Source organism: Peromyscus maniculatus, chromosome 2 (genome assembly GCF_049852395.1).
Source record: "Peromyscus maniculatus bairdii isolate BWxNUB_F1_BW_parent chromosome 2, HU_Pman_BW_mat_3.1, whole genome shotgun sequence".
Lineage (NCBI taxonomy): Eukaryota > Metazoa > Chordata > Mammalia > Rodentia > Cricetidae > Peromyscus > Peromyscus maniculatus.
In genome coordinates this window covers 47,904,763-47,929,876 of record NC_134853.1, presented here as the reverse complement: position 1 = coordinate 47,929,876, position 25,114 = coordinate 47,904,763, and the positions used below count along the sequence as shown (strand labels likewise).

General features: G+C 42.5%; 1 protein-coding gene across 1 annotated transcript in view; it reads right to left on the bottom strand.

Annotated features, from left to right (window-relative positions):
* Faxc (failed axon connections homolog, metaxin like GST domain containing) overlaps window positions 1–25,114 on the bottom strand; it is a 67,837-nt gene that overhangs the window by 5,479 nt on the left and 37,244 nt on the right. Inside the window, exon 5 of the mRNA XM_006979254.4 lies at window positions 9,134–9,250. Coding sequence (XP_006979316.1) covers window positions 9,134–9,250 — 117 coding nt within the window. The remainder of the gene's footprint in view (window positions 1–9,133; window positions 9,251–25,114) is intronic.

Genomic DNA, 25,114 nt, shown 5'->3' with positions numbered 1-25,114 from the left:
AGACTGAAGGAACAACCAGGGAGCCTGTATGGGACTGACCTAAGCACTCTGCGAATGTTATGGTTGTGTAGCTTGATCCTCTTATGGGACTCCTAAAAGTGGGAACAGGGGCTATCTCAGACTTTCACTGGCTTCTGGGACCCTACTCCTCATACTGGGTCACCTTGCCCAGTCTTAATACATGGGGAGGTGCTCAGTCTTACTGCAACTTGATATGCCATGTTTTATTGATGATGACCTGACCTTTCCTGGATAGAGACGGAAGAGGAGGAAATTGAGGGCTGGGAGGGGGAGTGGGGGAGAGAGGGAGGGGCGGGAGGCTGTGGCTGGGATGTAAAATAAATAGATGGGAAAAAAATAAAGAAGTGTCCTTACAGATAAGTGTGCCTACAAACACATATAATAAGACTTGTATTTTTATTCTTTTAAATATTTTAAGTTAAACAGCTGTACACAAAATTATAAATAGTATCTGACCACCATTTCCCAATTCCAGAAGAAAAATGAAGAAATTGTATGAGTTTTGCCTTTGATCCACCAGATGGCAGTGTTGCTTAGAAATAGTAACGACCAAATCTTTTACTCTAAATCTGTCTCTTTTTAGCTATACAAACATTTTACATTATTATACTTATTACATATTTTACATTATTATTACTTATTATATGTGTAATTCATGTTTAGTGAAAAAACTAGGAAACACATAAGATAATAAAAATAAAAAAATGTCCAATAACCCCATTCTCAATAACATTTTTTATATTCTTGTAGAAATGTGCTTTTAAGTGTTTACACAAACTTGCATTGGCTACATAGTCTGTCCCTGTCCTTTTTCTACTTAATAACACACAGCGAGGATCTCTGCGTTTCACAGTGTATTCACCCATGGTTATCTCACAGTGTATTATTACGTGAATGCACCACACTCTAATTTTCTTCCAGACCCTTGTCAAAGCCATTTCACTTGTTTCTACCCTGATGGCTGTTGATTAGAGTCTAATTACTCTGGTTTACTTTCTATTAGAGAAAAATAACATAATCTGGAAGATTACAAGTCTGTGGATGAAAAGTATATAAATATATAAAGAAAACACTACACTTACCATCAATCCAAGGGAATCACTGTTAACATTTTGATTTAATTTGTCTTTTCTACTTATTTATTGTTGTTAGCCTTTACCCCATTTAACATTACTGTAAACATTTTCCGGTGTCATTAAAACTTTCCAGACCCTGATTGTTGTTTTCCTTAAATTTATACCCCTCTATAAACACAACAACACAAGAGCCCCTGCTTTATGGACCTATAAATATAAGGTCTTCTTAAATCACAATAGTGTGATCTACATGGTTTAAGATCCCATGCTATAGATAGCCCAGCAAAATAGATGAGATCTACATGAGCAAACTGGGAGTGAGGGCAGGTAATGGAGGGCAAGGGATGGGGGATGAGAACATAAGGGAACAAGAGGTTCGAGCTGGAACAGGGACAAAGTGGGAAAGCAAGGAAAGAGATATCATGATAGATGGAGACATCAGGGAATAGAGAGAAGCAGAGTGCTAGGGAGGTTCCCAGGAATCCATAAGGATGAACTGTAGCCGTAAGATCTACAGACACACACCATTTAAGGCTCTGCCGTTGGGACTGCCTCTCTTTGTATGCCCTTGTCTCTTTACCTTTCTTTTCCAGAAGAACTGTTCCCTGGGGGTGTGATCCTCATGTCACTTTTGTGTGAGATCATGAAAAGTAATAATCGGTCACATCATCTGACATTTCTATGGTCCTCGTTGTGAACAAGACACCATGGTGCATGCTTTACTCAACTGCTGAACTCATATTAACGTCCACATTCCTCACCTCCTACTGTAATCCTACACTCTCTGTTGAGGAGTAAAGAGATTGACCTGGGACATAACTACTTTGAATTATTTGTCATGGACTTCTGCCCTGTGTTTCTTCCTGGAGTTATGAGAGGAGAGGAACTACTTCCTAACAGCAGTGAGCTATGGTGGAAGAAGTCGTAATTCTATTGCACAGTTGAGAGGGTTTGCCTTAGTGAGCAAGGGCTGGGAGCCCCCACACCACATCCTGCCCCCAAAAAAGAATGAAACAGGGGACATCTAGAGTTGGGATCTACCTTTCCCGTGCTCTGCTGTCCCTTTCCCATCAGATGACCCATTCAACATGCTACCAAACAAAAGAACTGTGAAAGTTGGCAATATAAGGTTGGCAAAAGAAGTTGGGAAGACAAGAGACAGGGGAAAAATGGAGGGAGAGGCACTGTATTAACATAAATGCCTATGCTAAATATGTAAACTTTATGAATAGAAAAACAGCATTTCTTCAAGGCACACTCAACAATCATTTAACAATTTCATCCTCTGTAGAGTATAAACTATTAAAAGTTAGTGTGGTAGCATCCAACACTGATGAGGATAGAGGGGCTAAGCATTGCACCATATGGATGGTAAAGGGTTATTATAGCCAACTTTGGACCATAATTTGATGGTATTTATTGAAACTTTAAGTGTGCATATCTGTTGGTCTTGGATTCCACTTTGAGTTCCCCATTCTGCTAAAAACAAAATCATCAGTATATAAAGTTACATGCACATGGGTGTTAAGTGTGGCAGTCCATATCAGCACAGAGAGAAAGGGAAGAAGGGGAGATGAGGGAGGAGGAGGAGAAAAGGAAATATGAATGTCCATCAATAGGAACTGATTGAATAAATTACCCCTGCTATAGGAAGTACAGCTAATAAGGATTCTAGTAAGTTAAAAGTAAGTTGTAGTGTAATGCATACAGCACTGTTCTACTGTTTAAACAAATAGCAAAAACAAACAAACCAGAACCATATATGTATATATAAATTTGTACCTGAAAAAGAAAGAACTTACCTTAACTCTTCTATGCTGACTATTCTGTGGGGATGACAGTGGAATCAGTAAAGGGGAAACCCACACATTTTAAGCCTGTTCCCTTGTGATTCAACTTGTAACCATTATGTATTACTGTCTAATTTGAAAATCCAACCAAGTCAATGAAGAAAGAAAGAAAAAACTAAAGCGACATTCTCAGACAACTTCAAAGCTGAATGTTCCTCTGCCCTATAGGGGGTAGCTGTTCTAGCTATGACCCTGAAGCACCACCCCTAGAGAGGCAGCAGGTGACTGCTACACTTGCCTATGACCCTGAAGTACATAACCCTGGGGCACGGCCCCTCGTAACCCTTAAGACCTGGGATGCATGTGTGTGGATCTCTTCTCCACTTCCTTGTGGTTTAGATGTTGGGACCAGGCAAAAGATCAGCATGGGACATAGTCTGGCTTTCCTGGGCCCTACAATAACTCTCCCATGCTGTAGAGAGTTACCTCCTAATAAATTCCTTTGCTCATTAAATAGACTCCATGGATTTTTTTGCTTTACTATACAGAGTGCAATCCTAGACAGAGTAAGGAGCCTTCTCTTGGAATTTCCTGAGTGGAAACACCCTCCACTCCTTTTTGAAAAATTTGTGAGTAGTGTTATCTTCCTGTATCACTAAAATCCCTAATAATCAAAAAAACATTCTGTGAACAAGTTCAATGACACTAGAAATGCTGTTACCCAGACCCAGAATCCAAGATAATTTTCTCCAAGATCCAATGATACATGGTAAGAATGAGGATGAAGGAGAGGCCTATATTACCCTCCAGCAATACCTACTATATGTCCTGGCTCATTAACCAGAAAGTATTAGGCAAACATGAGGCCAATAGATAAAGACACACACACTTACATACTCAGACACATTCTCTCTCTCTCTCTCTCTCTCTCTCTCTCTCTCTCTCTCTCTCTCTCTCTCTCTCTCTTACACACACACACACACACACACACACACACACACACACACACACACACACGTTCTGCAGGCATATACTCAGTACAGCCCTGTCCCATGTGCAAGGACTGGCTACAGCGGTGGCTGGCTACACAGGTCCACCAGACACGGAGTCTAGCCCCCTTCTAAACAGTTCTGAACATGCTGTAAGGACACTACTTCCGTCTGGTCCCCTTGACACTGAAGCTACTGAGACCGGTGACACTGGCTCACAGATCTCAGAATCCAACACATACAAAGGCCACGGAATCCAGCCATTTCCTGAGACCTGAATACCCCAGCACAACCTCTACCTGACTGCTTCCAGACGAAAAGGAGTAAGAGTAACGGAGGAAGGGTATACCTAGGTGTTTTTCAATAGTATTCACCAGTTTCCATCTTTTTTAAATCTGTCGAGTTAGCAAGTTTTTTTTTTTTTTTTTTTTTTTTTTGGTTTTTCGAGACAGGGTTTCTCTGCGTAGCTTTGCGCCTTTCCTGGAGCTCACTTGGTAGCCCAGGCTGGCCTCGAACTCACAGAGATCCGCCTGGCTCTGCCTCCCGAGTGCTGGGAGCAAGTTTTTTTTTAAATAAAAAATAAAAATAAAAAAATAAAAGGACATTAAACTACAAGAAATCATTGTTGGTGAAAGTTGCAAATCAGGTTTCTCTTAGAACATGGAAGAATTTCCTGATCAAAACACCAATCCTGATTACATCAAGAGTGTTGCTGAGGGGGTGAATAAGATCAAACTATGTTATATACATATATGAAAGTGTCATAATGAGGACTGGAGACACAGTTCAGTGACAGAGCACTTGATAGCATGTGAAAGCCCTATGATTCGTGCCTAGTAACACAAAATAACATAAAAATGTCTTAATGAAAGTTGGTGGGATTGCTCAGCAGGTAAAAGTGCTTGCTACCCATCCTGACGACCCGAGTTTAATCTCCAAAATCTACACCATAGAAAGAGAACCAACTCCTACAAGTTGTTCTCTGACCTCTACACATGCCACATGTTCATGTTCACATATACACTACACACACACAATAAATAAAATGTAAAAAAATAAAGTACAGAAAATGTTACATTAAGTACATTATTTTATAACATTAATACAACAAAAATGCAGAAAGACTATTACTGATAATAACACAGATTACAAAATAGTTACATTATTAAAACAAATTATAGTTACCCTAATCAAGGAACTAAAATTAAAGAGGCTTTGAGACATTGCTCATAAGAGCAGAAAATACTCTGGCCTTTCTAGAAAGCATACAAACCCAAAGCATGGGTCCTTTGGTATAGCCATCCCCACCTAGGATTTAGGATCAGGGAATAATCAGAGGAAAGGATGAGTACATATTTACAGCAATGTTCACTATAGAATACTGATTTAAAATAAGGGGAGAGGGACTGGAGGGATGGTTCAGTCCCTAAAGTGCCTGTGGTGGTAAGCATAAGGACCTGAGTTCAGATCCCCAGGACTCATGTAAATGCTAGACACAAAGGTGAGTGTCTGTCACTCCAGCGATAGACAGTGGAAACAGATCTGTTGTGGAATATTTGTCTACACTGTGAAGATGTGTCTTTGCCAAGGCGCCTTCTAATTGGTTTAATAAAGAGCTGAATGGCCAATAGCTAGGCAGGAAAAGGCTAGGTGGGACTTAAGGGACAGAGAGGACTCTGGGAAGAACAAAGACAGAGTCACTAGCCAGACACTGAGGAAGCAGGATGGGCAGTATGGAAATAGGTAACGAGTCTCCTGGTAGAACATAGATCAACAGAAACAGATTAACTTAAGTTATAAGAGCTAGTTGTGGGCAAGCCTAAGCTAAAGGCCAAGCTTTCATAAATAATACTAAGTCCCATGTCATTATTTGTGGGCTGGCTGTCCTGACAAAGCTTACTACATAGATGCCCAGTGATCATTGACCAGCCAGCCTAGCCAGTCAATGAGATTCAGTGAGAGACATGTCTCAAAAAGAAATAGAGTGGGGCTCCTGACCAGATTCCAGAGAAATGCCTCACCCCCTTTGCCATGCGGCCCGAGGTGGGTGGGACTCAGCAAGCCATGGGCAGTGGGTATCCTAACCCCAGATTCCAGAGAAATGCCTGCACCATGCAGCTGGACGCACCAACCAGAAGCCCACCCATGGCCAGGGTACTATGGTGATCTCTTTGTGATGAGCAAGCATGGCCCAGCACACCTCCAGGGTGACCTGAGTGGGTCAAGGAGACCTACTCGCAGGTCTGGGGCTGTCCACTCTTGGCTCTAGGGGGAAGCGCACAGGTCCACCCAGTACCTGACAGTACTGGCCAGATGGACACTATTGGTATGAGCAGAGGTATGGTATGGGTGTTCATGGCGGGAGAGGGAGAGAGAGAAAGAGAGAGAGAGAGAGAGAGAGAGAGAGAGAGAGAGAGAGAGAGAGAGAGAGAGAGAGAGAGAGAATGGTTCAGGTCTTGTGGACAGAGGCATATCTAGAGAGATGAGAGAGGAAGGGAGCTGGCTGGGATGGCTGAGCTGAACCCTTGATGAGCAACAACACACAGGAAAGCAAGTCCTGCACTTTGGGTAGCACAGCAGAGATCACCCTGTTGATGAGAGCACAGGTGAGCCAACCCTGAGGAAGTGACCATGGGAGACCTAGCCCCACCCCTCATCTCCCGCATGGCAATGTAGGCTGGGGAGAGGTGCCCTCCCTATGCCCCTGCCTATCAACATCTAAGGCAGGTGGGAAAGTTGACCTTGACGTAACAAGAGTGGGAGAGCTACCCCTGCTTTCCACAACCTGCAACACTCGGGAGAACAGGCCCTGCTCACCAGGGCAACACAACAGAGCCAACCAACCCTGTTAGGGGAGGTATAGGTGAGCAGCCAGCCCCAAAGTTGTGAGCATTGGAGAGCTCTCCCCATTTTTCATCTGTCTTGTGGCAGCATGGGTGGGGAGAGTTGCCCTTCACCCTCCACACCCATCAACATCTGGCAGGTGGGAGAACCGGCCCTGTGATCCTAAGAGTGGGCGAGCCAACCCTGTCAGCGTAGGTGTGGGTGAGTCAGTCCCGAAGTTGTAAGCATGGGAGAGCTGTCCCCATTTCACATCTGGTGAATCAACCCTATAGCTGCCCAGATCCAGACTCAAGGATATGCTTGGCCTGCCCCATCATCCACCCCATCTATGATCTGCGGGAGCATGTAAAGGGACCTGACCTGCAGACCCAAAGTTACAGGGTTTCCACAAAACAGGGCAACAGCAGGATATCCAAAGAGGAGCCCCAACAAGGGCCCAGCATCAGTAGGTTAGTAGAAACCAGGGACCTCGAACCAGACCAATGACTCTTTGCAATAAACACTTGCAGGTAAAAATATATGGACAAAGGGGTTCACAGTGTGACTCACAGTGTCACACTGCAACTTCCATGACGAGATTCTTAAGTTTTCCCTTTTTGTTTTATTTTATTTTACTATTTTTATTTTTCCTTTTTTCTCTTAAATTTTGTTTTATTTGTGTGTGTTTTATTTGGGGTGTGCGGCTGTGGAGGGCAGATGAGAAGGGACAGAGTAATAAGCAGGATCAAGATACATGATGTAAAAGAGACATAGTATAAATACAATTAAAAAACAAAACAAAAAATTCTATAAATAGCAAAAAAATTAAAAATACTTAAAGAGTAGAAGTCAGGTCTGTGAATTCTAGTTAAATTCTTCCTACGAATTTGATTCTATAAAATAATGTTGAAAAGCAAAACTTATCACAACCAGGAAAGCCCATGTATGTATTTAAAACTTCCTAAATTTCTAGTACTTATGCTGTATATTGTATTAAGCCCATTTAAAGCATACATGTTAGCTTCCTTAAGCTAATGTTTTTACAAGTTCATAACCATCATAAAATACATAGGTTTTCAGAATAAATACCCTTTATGCCTATCAAAAAAAGAGATAAGTGGAAGATGGGAGAGGAAGATATTAACTTAACGTCACCTTCCAACCTTCATACACATGTATAGGCACCAGCATGCTCACACACGCACACACACACACACACACACACACACACACGCACACAAACACTATATACATACACAAAATTCTTTAAATTTAAGAAAAAGAATACTAGCAAAATTGTCTGAAGTAACCCATAAATATAAAACAATACTAACCACATAAATTACAATATAGTAAAAGAATAGGATATTATATAACTGCCAAAAATACATTCTGGAAGAATATTTAATGACAAAGGAAGAGTAAAATGTACTGCTTATTCAAAACTTCAGGTTATAACTGCATGGTCATTATAGTTACAGCTTTTTAAAGTACATGCACACTTAGACTTGTTAAAAAAATGAAGATACATAGCACAATATCAGTAGTTCTCTATGACTGATGAAATCACAAGTATGTGTGCTTGTCTGCTGCTTTGTTAGCTCAGGCTGGCCTGGAACTCTCTATGTAAACAAGGCTGGCCTGGTATCCAGCATCCTCTTGCCTTAGCCCCCCATTGTGCTGGGGTTACAGGTGTGAACCACCATGCCTAGTTTACAGTTCTCACTTTTTTAAAAATTTTCTATCTTTTATCTATTTTCTCCAGTAAATTAAATGTGTAATATTTGATAGTTACATGTATAGCTGCAGTGTGTGGTTTTATTTTTATCATACTTATCTATTTAGAGTGGCACAAGGAAGGTCAGAAGACACACTGCAGGAACTGATTCTTTCCTACTGTGTGGGTTCTGGAGATCGACGCTGGTTGTCAGGCTTTGTAGCAGGTCCTTTACCTGCTGTGCCATCTCACTGACCCACCACAAGCATATTTTAAGAAATGCTGACTATTCAGTCCGTCTTCCTACTCATCTAAATTTAGGAGAATTTCTCACTATGTCAAGCAGTTCCAGGAGCAGCTTGTGTGACTCTGTCAACAGCTAGGACCAAAGAACTAACCTTCTCTTTAACATACACACATGACAAGGCCAAGGCTGTCCTGGTTGCTCCAAAGCTAGAGCAGAAAACTTCCTTGCCCAAGCCACTCACACTCCTGGGGTTGGACCAGTTCTAAATTATCCTGGCTCTTTATTGCTGCTTTCTTGGCAAAGTTTCTCCCAAGACAGCAAAAGCAGTGAAAGGGGTGGATACAAAATTAGCTTCATGTTAGGGACACAGAACTGTGGGTGTCACTGATTCTCACTGCGCCCATCCCCCATGCTGCTCCCCACCCACCCGTCCCAGCTACTCCTGTAACACGAAGAGGGTGGGCACTTGCCTTTGATCAACCGCTCCGGTCTGGTCCCTGGCAAAGTCCACATCGCCTGTGCCAAGTGTCCAAAGACAGTGGCGTCAAGAGTGGAAAGCTTGGGCCCCATGATGTACTTCTTGTCACCTGCAGCAAATGGAACAGAAAGGTCACTGGACTGGCCCACGCCGTCTAATATGATCACAAGGGCATTAAGCACATTCTCTTTATACAGTTGTTTAACTATGCACCAAAAACCTTTATCGAGTCAAAATACATGCATGCCCTTTCCAGAAAAAAAAAAAAAATGAACAAATGTCCTATGACACAACTCCCAAGGAAGCAAAGCATGGAAGGGTGCTCACATACACAAGGAATAAGGATGCTCCCAGAAAAGGGAATAATTCATCAACAACTAAATTCCAGAGAACCTCCTTGTCTCAACTCCAATAATAAAAAGACATGATGCTTACCAATACCTGGGAAGTTTGCTAGAACCTTCTCAAAAGTAATTTGCACCAAGCACCCAAGACCTCAATGTTTATAAGACTAGATCAATACGTTTGCCTAGAAATGAACAAAAAGCCTACGCTAAGGAGCTTGAAGCAAGGCTATCCATGATACTCCCAAGTACAGGACAACTGTTTTGCATAGAATGTCAGCTTCCCTAGGAAACCTCAACTACAGAGAAGATACAAGTTCACAGGTTCAGTCCCAGCATCAGGCCCTAGGCTCACACAACTGCCCTGTGTCTCTGCTTAACCAACACTGACGTCAAGTTCAGGCCTTGACAAGTGGACTATCACACTTGACTAAGAAGAACCGCCCAACTTGTTTTGTTGGCTGCTGTCAGGTACTGTGTAGCATAAATAGAAACTTCTTTTTGCAGCAGCCTGGAACCAACAGAAAGCCACAACTAGTCAAAATGTAGACAATAATTGGTCATGGGGTGCCCAGTCCCAGTTGATATGACACATCTACAATATAACCCCTATACCTAAAGCTCAGGGAACATCACAGAGGAATGACAAAAATATTTTAAGGGCCAGAGGACCAGGACTTCTGTTTCTAGACATGACAGGAAAGCTACAGCTATGAAATCGCCACAATATAGTTGACTATACGCTACCTGAACATCAACGAGGATGGGGAAAATGTCATAGGACCCCACCCCTAGATGAAGAGCTATAGGCAATTAACCACTGCTGGAAAAGGGAGAATTAGTCTTCTCCATGGCAGAGCCCCCTAATTGGTAATCCAACAGCAAGTGTTCAGCCCTCAAAACATACACATATAACCATACACATATACACATATCACCAAAACTAAATGGACTCAGCAAGTTTTATGAATTTATTCAAATATATTTGTAACAATAATAATTAAAGAAAAAGAGTTATTTTAATTGTTTAATTAAAATAACAAGAATAATTAAATTAAAATAATGAATTTGAGAGTGAATGGAGTGTGAAGACTTGGGAGAAGTTGGAGGGAGGAAAGGGGGGTAATTATCATTCACATATGTGAACTTTTTTAATTAATTTAATAGAGAAGGAAAACTGTCCCAAGTTGTCTTCTGGACTGTTGTCAAGTACTGTATCACAAAGAGGCCACAGTAGAATTGTGTTCACCCAGGTTACATCCTGACACACACTATTATCTGTCCTGATCATTACCTAACTTCTCAATGTTTTCCTGTCTGCAATAGGAGATGACATTAAGAATACTTTCTTGGGCTGGAGAGATAGCTCAGAGGTTAAGAGCACTAGTTGTTCTTCCAGAGGTCCTGAGTTCAATTCCCAGCAACCACATGATGGTTTACAACCATCTGTAATGAAATCTGGTGCCCTCTTCTGGCCTGCAGGGATGCAGGCAGAACACTGTATGAATAATAAATATAATAAATAAATAAATAAATGAATGAATGAAAGAAAGAAAGAAAAGAATAGAATAGAATAGAATAGAATAGAATAGAATAGAATAGAATAGAATAGAATAGAATAGAATAGAATAGAATAGAATAGAATAGAATAGAATACTTTCTCCTGGAGTCTGGGGATATATCTTAGTCAATGAGGTGTTTGCTTTGCAAGGACAGTAACTTAAGTTCAATCCCTACAACCCACATAGAGAAAAAAATGGTCTGGACACCATGTGCTTGTAACCTCTTTTCTGAGGAGATGGAACCTGGTTCGCTGGACAGCAAGCTGGGCCTATTTTGTGAGTATCAGGTGAGTGAGAGATCCTGTATCCAAAAAAAAGGGGGGGATAACACCTGAGGAGTGACACCTTAGGTTATTCCCTGACCTCTAGATGCCAAGCACAATGAGCCTGCTCCTCAAGACTACCGTGGGGATGTAAAAAGGCAAAACACTCTGCATCAGTGCAGAGTAACTCAATGAAAACTAGCTCTCTTGACGACAGACTCTCCCTTTCTTAAGTAAGTGCCTCATACCATATGAGTGTAATCTTATAAGGTCACAAACACTTTCAATGGCTTATTAAAGGAGTTGGGAAATAAAGTTCAGACTCAACTTGGAAGATGAGGCCTATGATACAGTGCTCCCAATCCAACCTGTACTCCAGTGAAACCCCTCTCTTCCTTTGCTCTAGTACCCCAAAGTTTTGTTCCCCAGCACATGTTATCTCCCGTTGCTACACTTCATATGCCATGCTCCACAATCTCTATGGGTTCCCATTTCTATCCATCAATCCTGTCTATCGTTGAGATTCATCACCAGCATCCTTTCAAAGCTTTCTCTCTTACTCTGCCCAGTGACAATGGGCGCTTTCAATTCACGCAACCTAAGGTCAGTCTCATTTCCATCCATGTAACTGCCCAGGACATAGAGCATTTAATGTCTATTAACATCATATTCCTGAACTATAAAGTGGGAATATTTTCATGTTATTGAGAAGACTCAGGTGACCCGAGCTAAGCACAAAGGAAATAAATTTGTTCCCCTCAGGCCCCTTACATAGTATTTTTCTCTGCTGTATATGCCCAGGTTGTCTTTTACTTATAGATTTTATCCTCCCAGTAGATGGAAAGCTCTCTGAAAGCAGGGGTCATTTCTTATTTTTACTTAATGAACTCTTGCAATGTGCTTTTATTTTCCTGGCATGGTCATATCCTAGAAGTATCCTTGAGTGGTGCGCTAAGGAGGCTGGACCTTTGATGTCAATGCAGAGGCCAAATAAGAGGGGAAACTTCTAGAGGAGGCAACACAAGGAAACAAGCCAGTAAAGACAAATGAAACTGGGAGATATTATTTCTTAAATTTTGTGTGCTGCCAGGCATGGGGGTGCAGCCCTTGAATCCCCATATTCTGAAAGGAGAGGCAGGAAGATTTTTTTGTGAGTTTAGGGTCTACACAGTGAGTTTCAGGCCAGCCAAGGATACATAATGAGACCCTGTCTCAAAAAAAGAAAGAGGGGGTGGGGAGGAAGGGAGGAAGAGAGTGGGAAAGGGAGTGAGCTAGAGAAGGAGGGAGGGAAAGAGAAGGGCAAGGAGAGGGAGAGAGAATGTCTACTATGTATTCCAAAGGAACCAAGGCATACCCCATGCCAGGACAATTTCTGAGGCCAGCCAAATTATCTTTTCTGATAAGGAAAATCAAATTTTCCTTGTTAGAGCCTCCAGTGTTTCTCAACGTCAACCAATCTCCATCATTTCCATCTTACTTCACAATTTAAGCAAATTACTCAAATAATAGGAAAACAGTGATATACTACCCAGGCAAAAATAACACACGTAGTAGGCATCATTCAATCTTAGGACTGTTACTTCTCTGCTTTTTAACTTTAAAAAACTCTCTCTTTAACTCTCTCTCTCTCTCTCTCTCTCTCTCTCTCTCTCTCTCTCTCTCTCTCTCTCTCTCTCTCTCCTACCCCACGTGTGTGTGGGAGGGCATGTACATGCATTTACTACAGAAGGTATGTAAGGTCAGAGGACAATCTCAGGTACCAGTCCTCACCCTCTACCTTGCATCTCTTGTTTGCCACTATGTGCACCTGGCCACCTGACCTACGGACTTCCGAGGAGTCTTCTGTCTTTGCCCACCAGCTCACTGTGGGAGCACTGACATTACAGACACACTCTATGACAGCTGGCTTTATGTGAGTTCTGGGGATCGGAACTCAGGTTCTCACTCTTGTGTGACCAGTGCTAACCCGCTGAGCTACCTCCCCAGCCCAGTTATTTTCTGATGGTAGTAGATCTTGCCTTCTCCATGCAGGGCTCTCACGCCATTCTGCTAGGGCAGGAGAGATCAGCAGATGACCCAAAAGTCTCTCCTATTGGATTGTGTCAGAGCTCCACCCAGTCACAGCACAACACACGGAAATGCTAGAGTGTATATTATGAAGTCTCTGATAAAAATCAAAGACTTTGATGACAAGATGGGAAAATGCATACAGATTAAACATTTAGAAAATCTAAAAATAGACCATGCTAATACATACAACATCTATATAATCATTTTAACCCATACACCAACTTGTGCACATGGTAGTTAGTCAAAACTATTTGGTCTCAGAATATTACAAATGGAAAGAAACCAAATTAACATCAGCACCAGACTAAGATGCTGGCACCAGAGCCTCTTGGGTTCTGGCCCAGTGTCCTTTGTCTCCCTAATATTATGTGCGCATCATCATCTCAGAGACAAAGACCCCAGAAACAACAAGGCCAATAGAGGCAAGAGAGAAAAGGCACAGATCAGGAAAAAAAAATCAGGGCAGAAATCTGAGAGATTTTAAGAAGGTGTTCATAAAATACATATAGATTGAGTTCAGTATCTGTGGAAAACCTTGAGCAGTACACACAAAATTGCATGTGTATGCTCACCAACACAGGACAGTTGTGAATTCAAATAATACAAAATATATCTCCTATCATTAAAAAGTCCTCAGAGTACCCACTAAGCTTCTGTTTTGAGGGGCTGGAGAGATGCCTCAGTGGTTAAGAGAACACATTGCTCTTATAGAGGACCCAAGTTCAGTTCCCAGCACCTGTCATCAGGCAGTTCACAACTACCTGTATGTAACTCCAGCTCCAGGGAAACCAACACGTCCAGCCTCTGTGGACATCTGCACTCACAAGCACATGCCCACACACGGATATGTACACCCATACATCTAATTAAAAAAATAAATCCTTTTCAAGAGAGTTTAAACTTCCATTTTAAAATAAGTTGCGACATGGAAAAGCTGCAAAAATAATTATGTTTCTGTATGTCTTTCAACTGGTTTCTATTAATATTAATACTTTACATAATTATTGTATATTTATGAAAATCAAGAACCAGGATATTAACCATGAATGCAAAGTAATTAGGGCCACTGTGGACTTGTTTCTAATTTTGCTGGTTTGGGTATTAACATCCCTTTTTGTTCCAGTTTCCAATTCAGGATTCTACATTGTATTTAGCTGTCCTACCTGAGTGTGCTTCGACTTCCTAAAATCCCTCAGCCTTTCCTTGTCTCTTACAATCTTGGTACTCTTCAATAACACTGGTCAGAACTGGATGTGGTGGTATACACCTATAATCCTAGCACTCAGGAAGCTGAAGCAGGCTGGCTTCAAGTCTGAGATCATACCTCAAAAGAATTGGTGAGTTATTAAACAAATATCTATCAACTTGAATTTATCTAGCGCTTACTTATGATTAGATGAGGTTCCCATATTTTTTATTGGCAAGAGTACCAGAGAACCACTCATGTATTCTTCTTAATAGCAAAAAATTTTATGACTGACCATGGAGTGCACTGTTTCACAAACAATATTCTGGGTGTGTCTGTAAAGGTACTCTGAATTAAATTAGCAATTGAGCTGGAGGACTAAATACAGCAAAGTGCCCTCCCTTGAGTGAGTAGGCCTCCCTGCCAGCTGAGCTAAACAGAGCAGCGAGGAGGCTGATCCTCTTCCCAGGAGGAGAGCTCCTTCCTGACTGCCTTCAGGCTTGCTGCTGCTTGCCTTTGGACTCAGTCTGAAACTTTGGCTCTTCCAGGGTCTTAACTGCTGTCTCCAGATCTATACACTTCAGCAACAGATCTTCCTGGTTCTTAGGCATTTGGCATCACCCTGGAACACACCACGGGCTCCCCAGGCCTCCAGCTTGCTGTCTTTCTGCTGATTTGGGGACTTGTCAGCCTTCGTAACTGTGTGAGCTGGTTCCTTGTGGTAAATATACTTACATCCATTAGGGTGTGCTTCTCTGGAGAGTCTTACCTAACCCCCTCTGAGGGTGTGTATCAAGGGGTACATGGATTTTAGGCTAGACCAGTCATTGGTTGGCCACTCCCTCAATCTCTAGTCTGCCCTTACCCCAACACATTCCATAGGCAGGACAGATCTTAGGTCAAAGGTTATGTGATTGATTTGGTTTCCCACTCCCTCCACTTGAAGTCTTGTCTGGTCACAGGAGATGTCCAATTCAGGCTACCTATCTGATATTGCTAGGAGTCTTAGATGGGATCATCCTTGTAGATTCCTGGGAGATTCCCTTGTGCCAACTTTCTACCTGACCCAAAATGTCCCCTCTTTCCAGTAGTCTCTTTCAGTACTCTCCCTGTCTGTGCCCCCAACCTGATCACTCATATTCCAATCCCCACCCACCCGCAGTCCACTCACAAAACCTCTTCTATTTCCCCTTCCCAGGGAGATCCGGGCATTCCCTCCTGAACCCTCTTATTACCTAGAATCTCTGAGTCTGTGAATTGTAGCATAGTTATCCTTTATTTAACAGCTAATATCAGCTTATGAGTGAGTACATAACCATGTTTTTCTTTCTCGGTCTAGGTTACCTCACTCAGGAAGACTTTTTCTCATAATTGATTAGCGTGCAGTACTTATATGTACCTACTATTTGTAACAAGACTCCAAGTTAATGCAAATAAGTGCAGTTCTAGGGACTACATTTTGAAAACCACTAGTCTAATTATTCATTAAGTAAATGACATGGGCCATCTTGTAGTCCTATGTGTGTGTCCTATCTGTTCAAATAGTTTGAAAGCCATTTGAAATTCAGGAAACCTCTTTTACTTTTCTATTTGGTAATTATCCCAATAGAAACCATCAATTATGTTTTATCTCTTTCCTTTCTTAGAATGGAGAGAGCTATCATAGAGATTAAAAAGTATAATGCAAAAACACTTTAAAATTAGGAGGTGCCACCCTAAAGAAGGAATTATTTTATACTTATCACTAATAATCAATGCAAGTAATTGCTTTCCAAAAGAACCGGTTCAGTATCTCTCCCAATAAAAAATCCCTTTTCTAAATTTTCTACCAGATATGTCCAAACTCCATTGAAGACTTCTACCTTCAGAGTGGGCACAGCAGACTATTCCACAGCTAGTTCTTAAATATGAGTCTAGATACATCTCCTCAGGACTCCCCCATTCTTTCCTCTGGGACCACACAAAGAATGCACAGTCCCATGCATGGTATCCTGGCATCCATTCCTAGCTCCACTAACATACTCCTAAGGGAGAGCTGATCACCTGTTTTCCCACATCACTCTGGGATGGCACACTGCAAGGTTTCCTCAGAGCACCTGAAAGAGCATGCCCCTCCTCCCTTACTAATTCTTTCCCCAGTTTCAGTCAGTCACTCTCATCACATCTCTGCAGCTTAACTGAATTTCCAGGCTACATGTAGCAGAAATGAATGGCTGTACCAGAAAATACATTTGCAAGAGAGATAGATTTTCAAATACTCATTTTTATCAATCTATGGTGAAGAGCAATTATATGTTTACCCCCAGAGTTCCCTGTCCTTGACACTAATAATTTCCAAGCAGACAATTCCAGTGAAGTGAAAATGGATGCCATTCGTGTTTTAAATTGTCCTTCTCTTGCCTTGAATTAACCGGGAATCAAAGGAAATTTAAGAATCACAGATTTGGAGTGTTGCCCCAAGGAAAACCCAGAGTCTCGGTAATCTTGGAGCTGCCCATCCAGAAAACACAGCCTTCAAATGCTTCTTCTGAGTCTCCTGGAAGATAACACTGTAGGAAAATACAACCTACTTTCTGTTCTCCCTTTAACTCCTGATCAAACCACTCTCTGTCTGAAATAATACATACCGCAGCCCTCAATGGTGTTGCCAGCAAGCACCATACTCACCACACAGACAGTTGTTTCAACAATAAGGAGCTTTTCTTTCTGATGAGGTTATTACACACTTCTTGGGTAAATTTTGGCGCTAAATTCATAAACTTTGACAACTCTCAAACTAATTACACTAACTAGCTCAAAATCTAGGGGAAATAAAAGTGGGTGAGGAGACAGACTAGAAGGCATTGTAATGCCTTGTCACCACACTAGAGTAAATACCCAGTCCCCTAATTTTCTGTGTGATTCTCAGAAAGAATTTCTTTCAGCTTATATGAACTTTCCACATCACCCCCATTCACCACCTCCACCAATCACCCTTCCTTGTCCTCCCAATCTTTCCTTTACTGGTATCCTACCTCTTGAAGTTTGCTGAGGATCAGAAGGTAGTGCATGAATCCCCCCACTATAAGAAATGGGCTTTTTTCATCTCACTTTATTTGATGTGTCTGAGCACCTTCTGGATTCCATACACTCAAAGCACCCACAAGCATATTTCGTAAACCTAGAAAATATAGGTAGAGTGTTGCACCCATACAGAAAACCAGACTTGTGGGAATTCTGGATGATGAAAGCATTTGTTGGGAGGGCCAAAAGCCTCCTAGACTCACTTCTTGCAATTCAACACCACTGAACAGCAGCTCCTCAAGTCTTAACATCTACAGCCAGCATCTGAAGCAAAAAGACACGTGTTTCTAACTCACTACTAACCATACTTGTTCCTCTGTTCCCATATTACTTAAATATTGTTGTTTCTGGGTCTGAGGATCCATCTGGCTGCAATAGAACAATTTGAAAGCTATAAAAGCCAAGTAAGTGGGGGCTGAAAGATGGCTTTCTGGGTAAAAACAATTGCTGCCAAGTCTGGCAACCTGAGTTTAATCCCTGCAACCTACATGGTGAAAAAAGAGAACTCCTACAAGTTGTCCTCTGACCTCCGTATGTGTGCCCCCCCCTCTCTCTCACACACACACACACAAATAAGTGTAAGAGAAAATTAAGTCATATGAGTCAAATGTCCCTCCCCAGTTTTGAATTTCCAAATACACTCTTGAAGCTAAAGACTATAAAACATGCAACTGAACTCATCAAGGCAGGCTCCCTCATTTTTGCCTTGGCTGCCTTGTTTTGGGCATCACAATGAATCCACTTGTCTGTCTCTTTATTCAGACTCTCTCCTTATACAGACCATTTGGCAACCTCCAAATTTAGCTTAATGAGAGAACCTATTACACGAACTCAATGTCAGGCTGAAATTTTATTTCCAAACCTTCTACAAGGAGCATGCCTTTCTATTAAGAAAACAGAAAAGCAGCAGACCCTGGTGAATGGCTTTGTATTTGATCATCAGGGCCAGAAGAGCTCAGCTTCACAAACAGATGCCATACTCCTGGATGTTACTTCAATTAGGGGCTGCATGTGTCACCTTAGATGGAATCCAAGATCTTCAATCACGTTCTACATCTGTGTAAGCAGCAAACCTGGTAAATATCTTTAACAATCAGCACCAATGGACCTGCCTAGAGTGGTAAACCATATACAAATCAAATCCCTGAGCACAGGTCCCTGAGGAGGAAGTCCAGCTGCTTTGTGTGGGGGGCGGGGGATTCACATGTGCAGATACAGGCGCAAATACATGTACATGTGTGCACATATGTGTTGAGACCAAAGGCTAATCTCAGGTATTGCTCCTTAGGAACCATCCCTCCACTTTGGGGTCTCTGAGCCGGGTCTCTCAGAGGAAATCAGAGCTCACTGGTTAGAACAGTTTGGCTGACAGCTGAACAGGGACTTCCCTGTCTCCATTTCCCCAGTGCTGGAATATAAGCATGTGCCTCAGCACCCAGCTTTCTACATGGGTTCTGGGGGGTCAAACTTAAGTCCTCACGCTTGCATGAGAAGCATGTAAGCAGCTGAACTGTCTCCCCAAGTTCCTGCCTTGTCTTTAAACACAGGAGTCCTCTGCTGTCTCAGTTCTCTGGGCACCGTGCCAAAGTTTTGTACGAGGCTTCTTGGCAAGTACAGTACTGAACCTCTAATCCCACTCTGTGGGAGATTTCATTATTGCCTAGCCAATGCTCCTCTTGCTTATGTCTGGACCATGCAAGAGTTAAGAATGGTCACACCTCTCCTACTCCTCCCTAGTCCCCCCCCATACACACTCCCTTCTCAAAGATCATGGAATCCACAGAAAGACCCCTCCACATGCCATGCTCTGTAATCCCAGAATTAGTCCCAGTTTCTTCACAGTCAAGATAAGAGTACTCCTGCTAGGCTCATAATGGTGGCAATAATAGAGTCTCTCAGAGACTAAACAATAAAATGCTACTTCTAAAAGACGTAAAGTCTTTTATCGAAACAACTTGAAAATATCCCAGATCTAGTGCCTGCTATCAATAATTGAATAAACATTCTTAGGACTGATGACAAATTGGCTTTACTCTCCACAACTTAGCAGCTGAATAAAGGAGCCCACTATAATTAACGGAGCTAAGGCTATATTGGAGTGTTACTGCAAGCTACTAACAAATTAACCCCCCAAATTTAGCAGCTTACAACAATAAACTTTTTGTTTTTGGTCTTTTTTTTTTTTTGGTTTGTTGTTGTTGTTTTTGAGACAAGGGTCTCTGTATGTATCCCTGACTGTCCTGAAACCTGCTATGTAGAGCAGGTTGGCTTAAAACCTCCAAATATCCCTTGCATCAAGCTTCTACATGACTCTGTAAAGCCCCCCTTTCCAACCATCTCTCTCAGTACTCTACCCTCCACCTGCCCCACAGCCCAATCCCTCAGGTTCCCATGCCCACCCACCCCTAGTCCACGGGAACACACAGAATCTGAACAACAACCAGGGAGCCTGCATGGGACCAGCCGAGGCCCTCTGCATGTATGTGACAGTTGTGTAGCTTGGTCTATTTGTGGAACTCCTGGGAATGAGAGCAGGGTCTGTCCCTGGTGCTTTGGCTGGCTCTTGGAAAACTATTCTTCATGCTGAGTTGTCTTGCCCAGCCTGAATACAGGGGATGGGGGTGCTTGGTCTTAAGGGCAGCTTGATATGCCATGTTTTGCTGATGTCCATGGGAGGTCTGTCCCTTACTGAGTGAATATGGAGGAGGGGTGGACTGAGGGGAGGTAGAGTGAAGGGGGTGAGTGGAAGGAGAGGAGGGAGGGGAGGCTGCAGTCAGGATGTAGAAAGAAAAAATGGCAAAAAAAAAAACACCCTACAAATATCTACCTGCCTCTGCCTCCTGAGTAACTGTAATTAAAGGTGTGTGCCACCATGTCCGCCCTATTTTTAATTTATTTATTTGTGTGTGTATGTGTGTGTGTGCGTGTGTGTGTGTGTGTGTGTGTGTGTGTGTGTGTGTGTGTGAGAGAGAGAGAGAGAGAGAGAGAGAGAGAGAGAGAGAGAGAGAGAGAATACTTGTGCCATGGAGTATTGGTAGATATCAATGGACCAGTTGCAGAAGTTGGTTCTCTCCTTCCACCACGTTGATCTTGGTGACGGAACTCAGGTTGTCAGGCTTGGTGGCAAGTGTCCTTGCTCAATGAGCTCGAGTCTATGGGCCCAAAACCTAGGAAGTCTTATCTTGTTGCCACTGGCTCAGGGTCTCTCACAATCTACAATGAAGATACCAGCCAGGTATGAGAGTTTTGATCTTACATGTTCTCCAAAGGCCTGTGAATTAAAGAGTCCACCCCTAGAGGGGTTCTCTTGGAAAATAACAAAACTAAATGAATTTAAAAAAAAATTTTTTAAGAGGCAGGACTTCACTGGGAGATCTTTAAGTCAGGAGAGGCATGCCTTTGAAAGGGACATCATATATCTCTATCTATCTATCTATCTATCTATCTATCTATCTATCTATCTATCTATCTATCTCTTGCTCTCTCACTCTCTCTCCCTCCTTCCTGGCCTCCTCTTTCCTCCCACCATGAAATGAGCAGTCTCACTTTGACATGTTTACATATCCTTGACATCCAACACCACTATCAAAAGTATAAAAGCAATAAATCTACCTGACCATGAATAGTCTCTTTAAGCCAAAATAAACCTTCTGTCTTTGTAAGTTGCTGTGGGATATGCTTTTGTACACTGGTTTAATAAACTGCTGATTGCCCAATGGCCAGGCAGGAAGTATAGGCAGAACAAGCAGAGAGGAGAATTCTGGGAAGAGGAAGGCTGAGGAGAGGGAGACACCAGCCCACCATCCAGGGAGCAGCATGTGATGGCACATAGGTAAAGCCACAGAACACGTGGCAACATATAGATTAACAAAAATGGGCTGAGTTTAAGTGTAAGAGCTAGTTAGTAGTTAACCTGAGCTAATGGCTGAGCAGTTTTAACTAATATAAGCCTCTGCGTGTTTACTTGGGTCTGAGCAGCTGCAGACTGGGCGGGACACAGGAAAACTTCAGCTACAGTAAGTTGCTGTCTCCATGATGACCAATACATCAGGGCTAACTTGGGAAAGATCTACTAAAAAGAAAATTGCTCGTTTAGCTGCTGGTATGTTTCAGTTCTTCACTGGCTCTTGGGTAAGGACAATTCTTCTTAGGTGCACATTCCTTTGTACAGAAAAGCTGGCTTGTCAGAGCAAGTGATGAAGAAAGTAACAATGGCTAGAACAGGAGGCCTAGGACAGACCACCATCTTATGTAATCAAAGTTTAGGATGTCACCCCATTGATTCTTTCATAATTCAGTTTTTAGAAGCAAACAAGTAAGTCTGGCCTATGCTCCCCCAGGGAGAAGTCACAGAGGATGCACCCCAGGATCACTGGTACCTTCTAGAGGTGCCCGTGTCAGGAGGGAAACATCTTTATCCCACTAAGCTATATTCAAAAGGGTTTAAAAGTAAATGCTGTGTCAGTCATTCATTTTTAAAAGTTTTCAACACACACACACACACACACCAATGACACAAGTGTGTCCAAATGTTAAAGTGATAGATATAAAGGTGTTTACTGTATTATTGTTCTATTTTTCTGTTTTATAATAAAAACAAACCACCTGACTAAAGGTGTGGGGAATATATTAACTATACCCGACCTTAAATTATAATGTGTGACAGCAGACTGTGGTGGCTTGAATAAAAATGGCCCTCACAGGCTCATAGATTTGAATGCTTGATCACCAGAGAGTGGCACTATTAGGGGGTGTGGCCTTGATGGAGGAAGAGTGTCACTGGGGGTGAGCTTTGATGTTTCAAATGCTTAAGCCAGACAAAGTGTCTCTCTCTATTCCTGCTGCCTGCTGACCTAGATGTAGAATGCTCAGCTCCTTCTCCAGCACCATGCCTGCCTGCATGCCACCATGCTACCTACCATGATGATAGAAAGACTAAACCTCTGAAACTATAAGTCAGCCCCCAATGAAATATTTTTCTATATAAGAGTTGCTGTGGTCATGTCTCTTCATAGCAGCAGAAACTCTAAGGTAGAAGTTGGTAACAGGGACAGTAAGTAGTATTGCTGTGATAGGCCTGACTATGCTTTTGTTTAGAGGAAAGTGGATTTGGGATTTTTTTTTTTTGGTTTTTCAAGACATGGTTTCTCTGTGTAGCTTTGTGCCTTTCCTGGAACTCACTCTGTAGCCCAGGCTGGCCTTGAACTCACAGAGATCCACCTGACTCTGCCTCCTGAGTGCTGGGATTAAAGGTGTACACCACCACTGCCTGGCTGGACTTTGGGACTTTTGATTAGGAAAGCAGTTGAATGCTTTAAGTGAGACTTAATGGGTCATACTAGTAGGAGCATGGAAGACAATGGTGCTGAGGGTAATTTCAACTGTGGGGGCCTAGTTCAAGAGGTTTCAAAGGAGAAGAATATTAGTGTGTGACCTAGAGACCATTCTTATGATATTTTGATGAAGAATGTGGTTGCTTTCTGCCCTTGTCCACAAAAAATCTACCTGAAGAGTTATGATTAACAGCTTTGTCAGAGGAGATTTCAAGACAGCCTAATATTGACTGTTGGTTGGTTATTAGTGGCCATACTCACAAAGATCTACAATGAAAATGAGCAAATGTAAAATACAAAATGTACAGTTGGAGGAGAAATGGAGCACCAAAGTTTACTGGAGTCAAGTCCAGTGCTCAAGGAGATAAAAAGTTTAAAGAAAAACCTGATGCTAGATTCAATAAAGGGAGTGGTGACCTCATTTCAAGACCCCACACAGCTAACCTTCTAACTTGTAAAAAGGAATTAAAGAAAAGTTTAGGGCCTGGTGTGGTGGCACAAGCCTTTAATCTCAGCATTTCAGAGGCAGAGGCAGGCAGGCAGATCTCTGAGTTCAAGATCAACCAGGTCTATGGAGTGAGTTCCAGGACAGCCAATGTTAGGCAGTGAAGGAAACCATCAAAACTAGAAAGCTAGTGATGTAGTTGAACGAAGGAGCCATGTTCCAGCCCCAGCAAGCAGTAGAACTTGGTAGCTTCAGTAACATGGTTCTGTCTTTAGAGTCAAGGATACAAGAAAGAAGTTATGAAATCTCCCTCCATGACTAAGGAAAGCCATTGAGGCCAGGCATGTATCAGGGGTGTCCCTGCGTGGAGGCCATGAGAAGCCATTGTGTGAAGCGGGGAAGGTGGAACCTGGATTGCCTTGGAGACCCCAAGATATTGGAGATACCAGAGTCATGGTATACCTGCCAAGGAAAACTGCTAACAGGGTATGAAACCAGACCAAGAGAAAAAAAGTGTATTGCAGTCAACAAAGCTGAAAGGAGTTGGAGATCTGAAGAGATCTTTGACATCAGACATGGAAATGCAGAGTTTAGACTTTGTCCAGTTAGTTTCTGGTCTTGATTTGGTCCAGTATTTCCTCACTGTGCTCCTTTTCCTCCATTTTAGAATAGGAATGAATGTCCTGTGCCACTGCCTGTTGGAGGCATGTGACCGGCCTTTTGCTTTTGATTTTACAGGGGATTACAACCCAGGGATTGCATGAGTCTCTAAACAGACTTTGAGCTTTGGACTTTAAACAGTGTTCAGACTGTTAGAGACTATGGGGATTTTGGAAGTTGGACTGAGTGCATTTCTGCATTATGATAAGGTTATATCAGCTTATGGAGGCCAGACAGCGGAATGTGGTGGTTTGAATAGGAATGGTCCTCATAGGCTCATAGATTTGAATGTTTGGTCACCAGGGAGTGCACTGTTGAGAGGTGTGGCCTTGTTGAAGCAGATGTGGCCTTGTTGGAGGACATATGTCACTAGGGGTGGGCTTTTGAGGTTTCAAACACTCGAGCCAGGCAGTCTCTCTCTCTCTCTCTCTCTCTCTCTCTCTCTCTCTCTCTCTCTCTCTCTCTCTCTCTCTCTCTTCTCTCTCTCTCTCTCTCTCTCTCTCTCTCTCTCTCTCTCTCTCTCTCTCTGTGTGTGTGTGTGTGTGTGTGTGTGTGTGTGTGTGTGTGTGTTCCTGCTGCCTGCTGACACAGATTTAAAATTCTTGGCTCCTTCTCCAGCACCAATAGAACATTGACTAAGACACAGACTGTGCTCTCACAACAATATTTAAAAATGGACAGTGAGACTAAGTATAGCACTGTAATCCCAGCAGTCAGAAGCCTGAAGGGGGACTTCAAGTTCAAGACCCCTCAACTACATGGGAAAAGTTTGTCTCAAAACAAGCAGACATAGACAATGCTAACAGGCAAATGAACTCAACTACTGAGGGGCTTGTTTGGTACCAATATGCCCTGATAGTCCCATCAGAACGGTTCTCTGGGAGCTTTGTCTGGAGAATAAATTCAGGCAAGACAGAAACCACTGTAGATAATGAGATCTGACTCGGCTCTAAACTCCATCTCCCAGTACCTGGCCAGTGCCCAGCACTAAAGAAACTCAGAAAATATCATTGTTCTTACATGAATGGAAACTAGTTTACAATACTT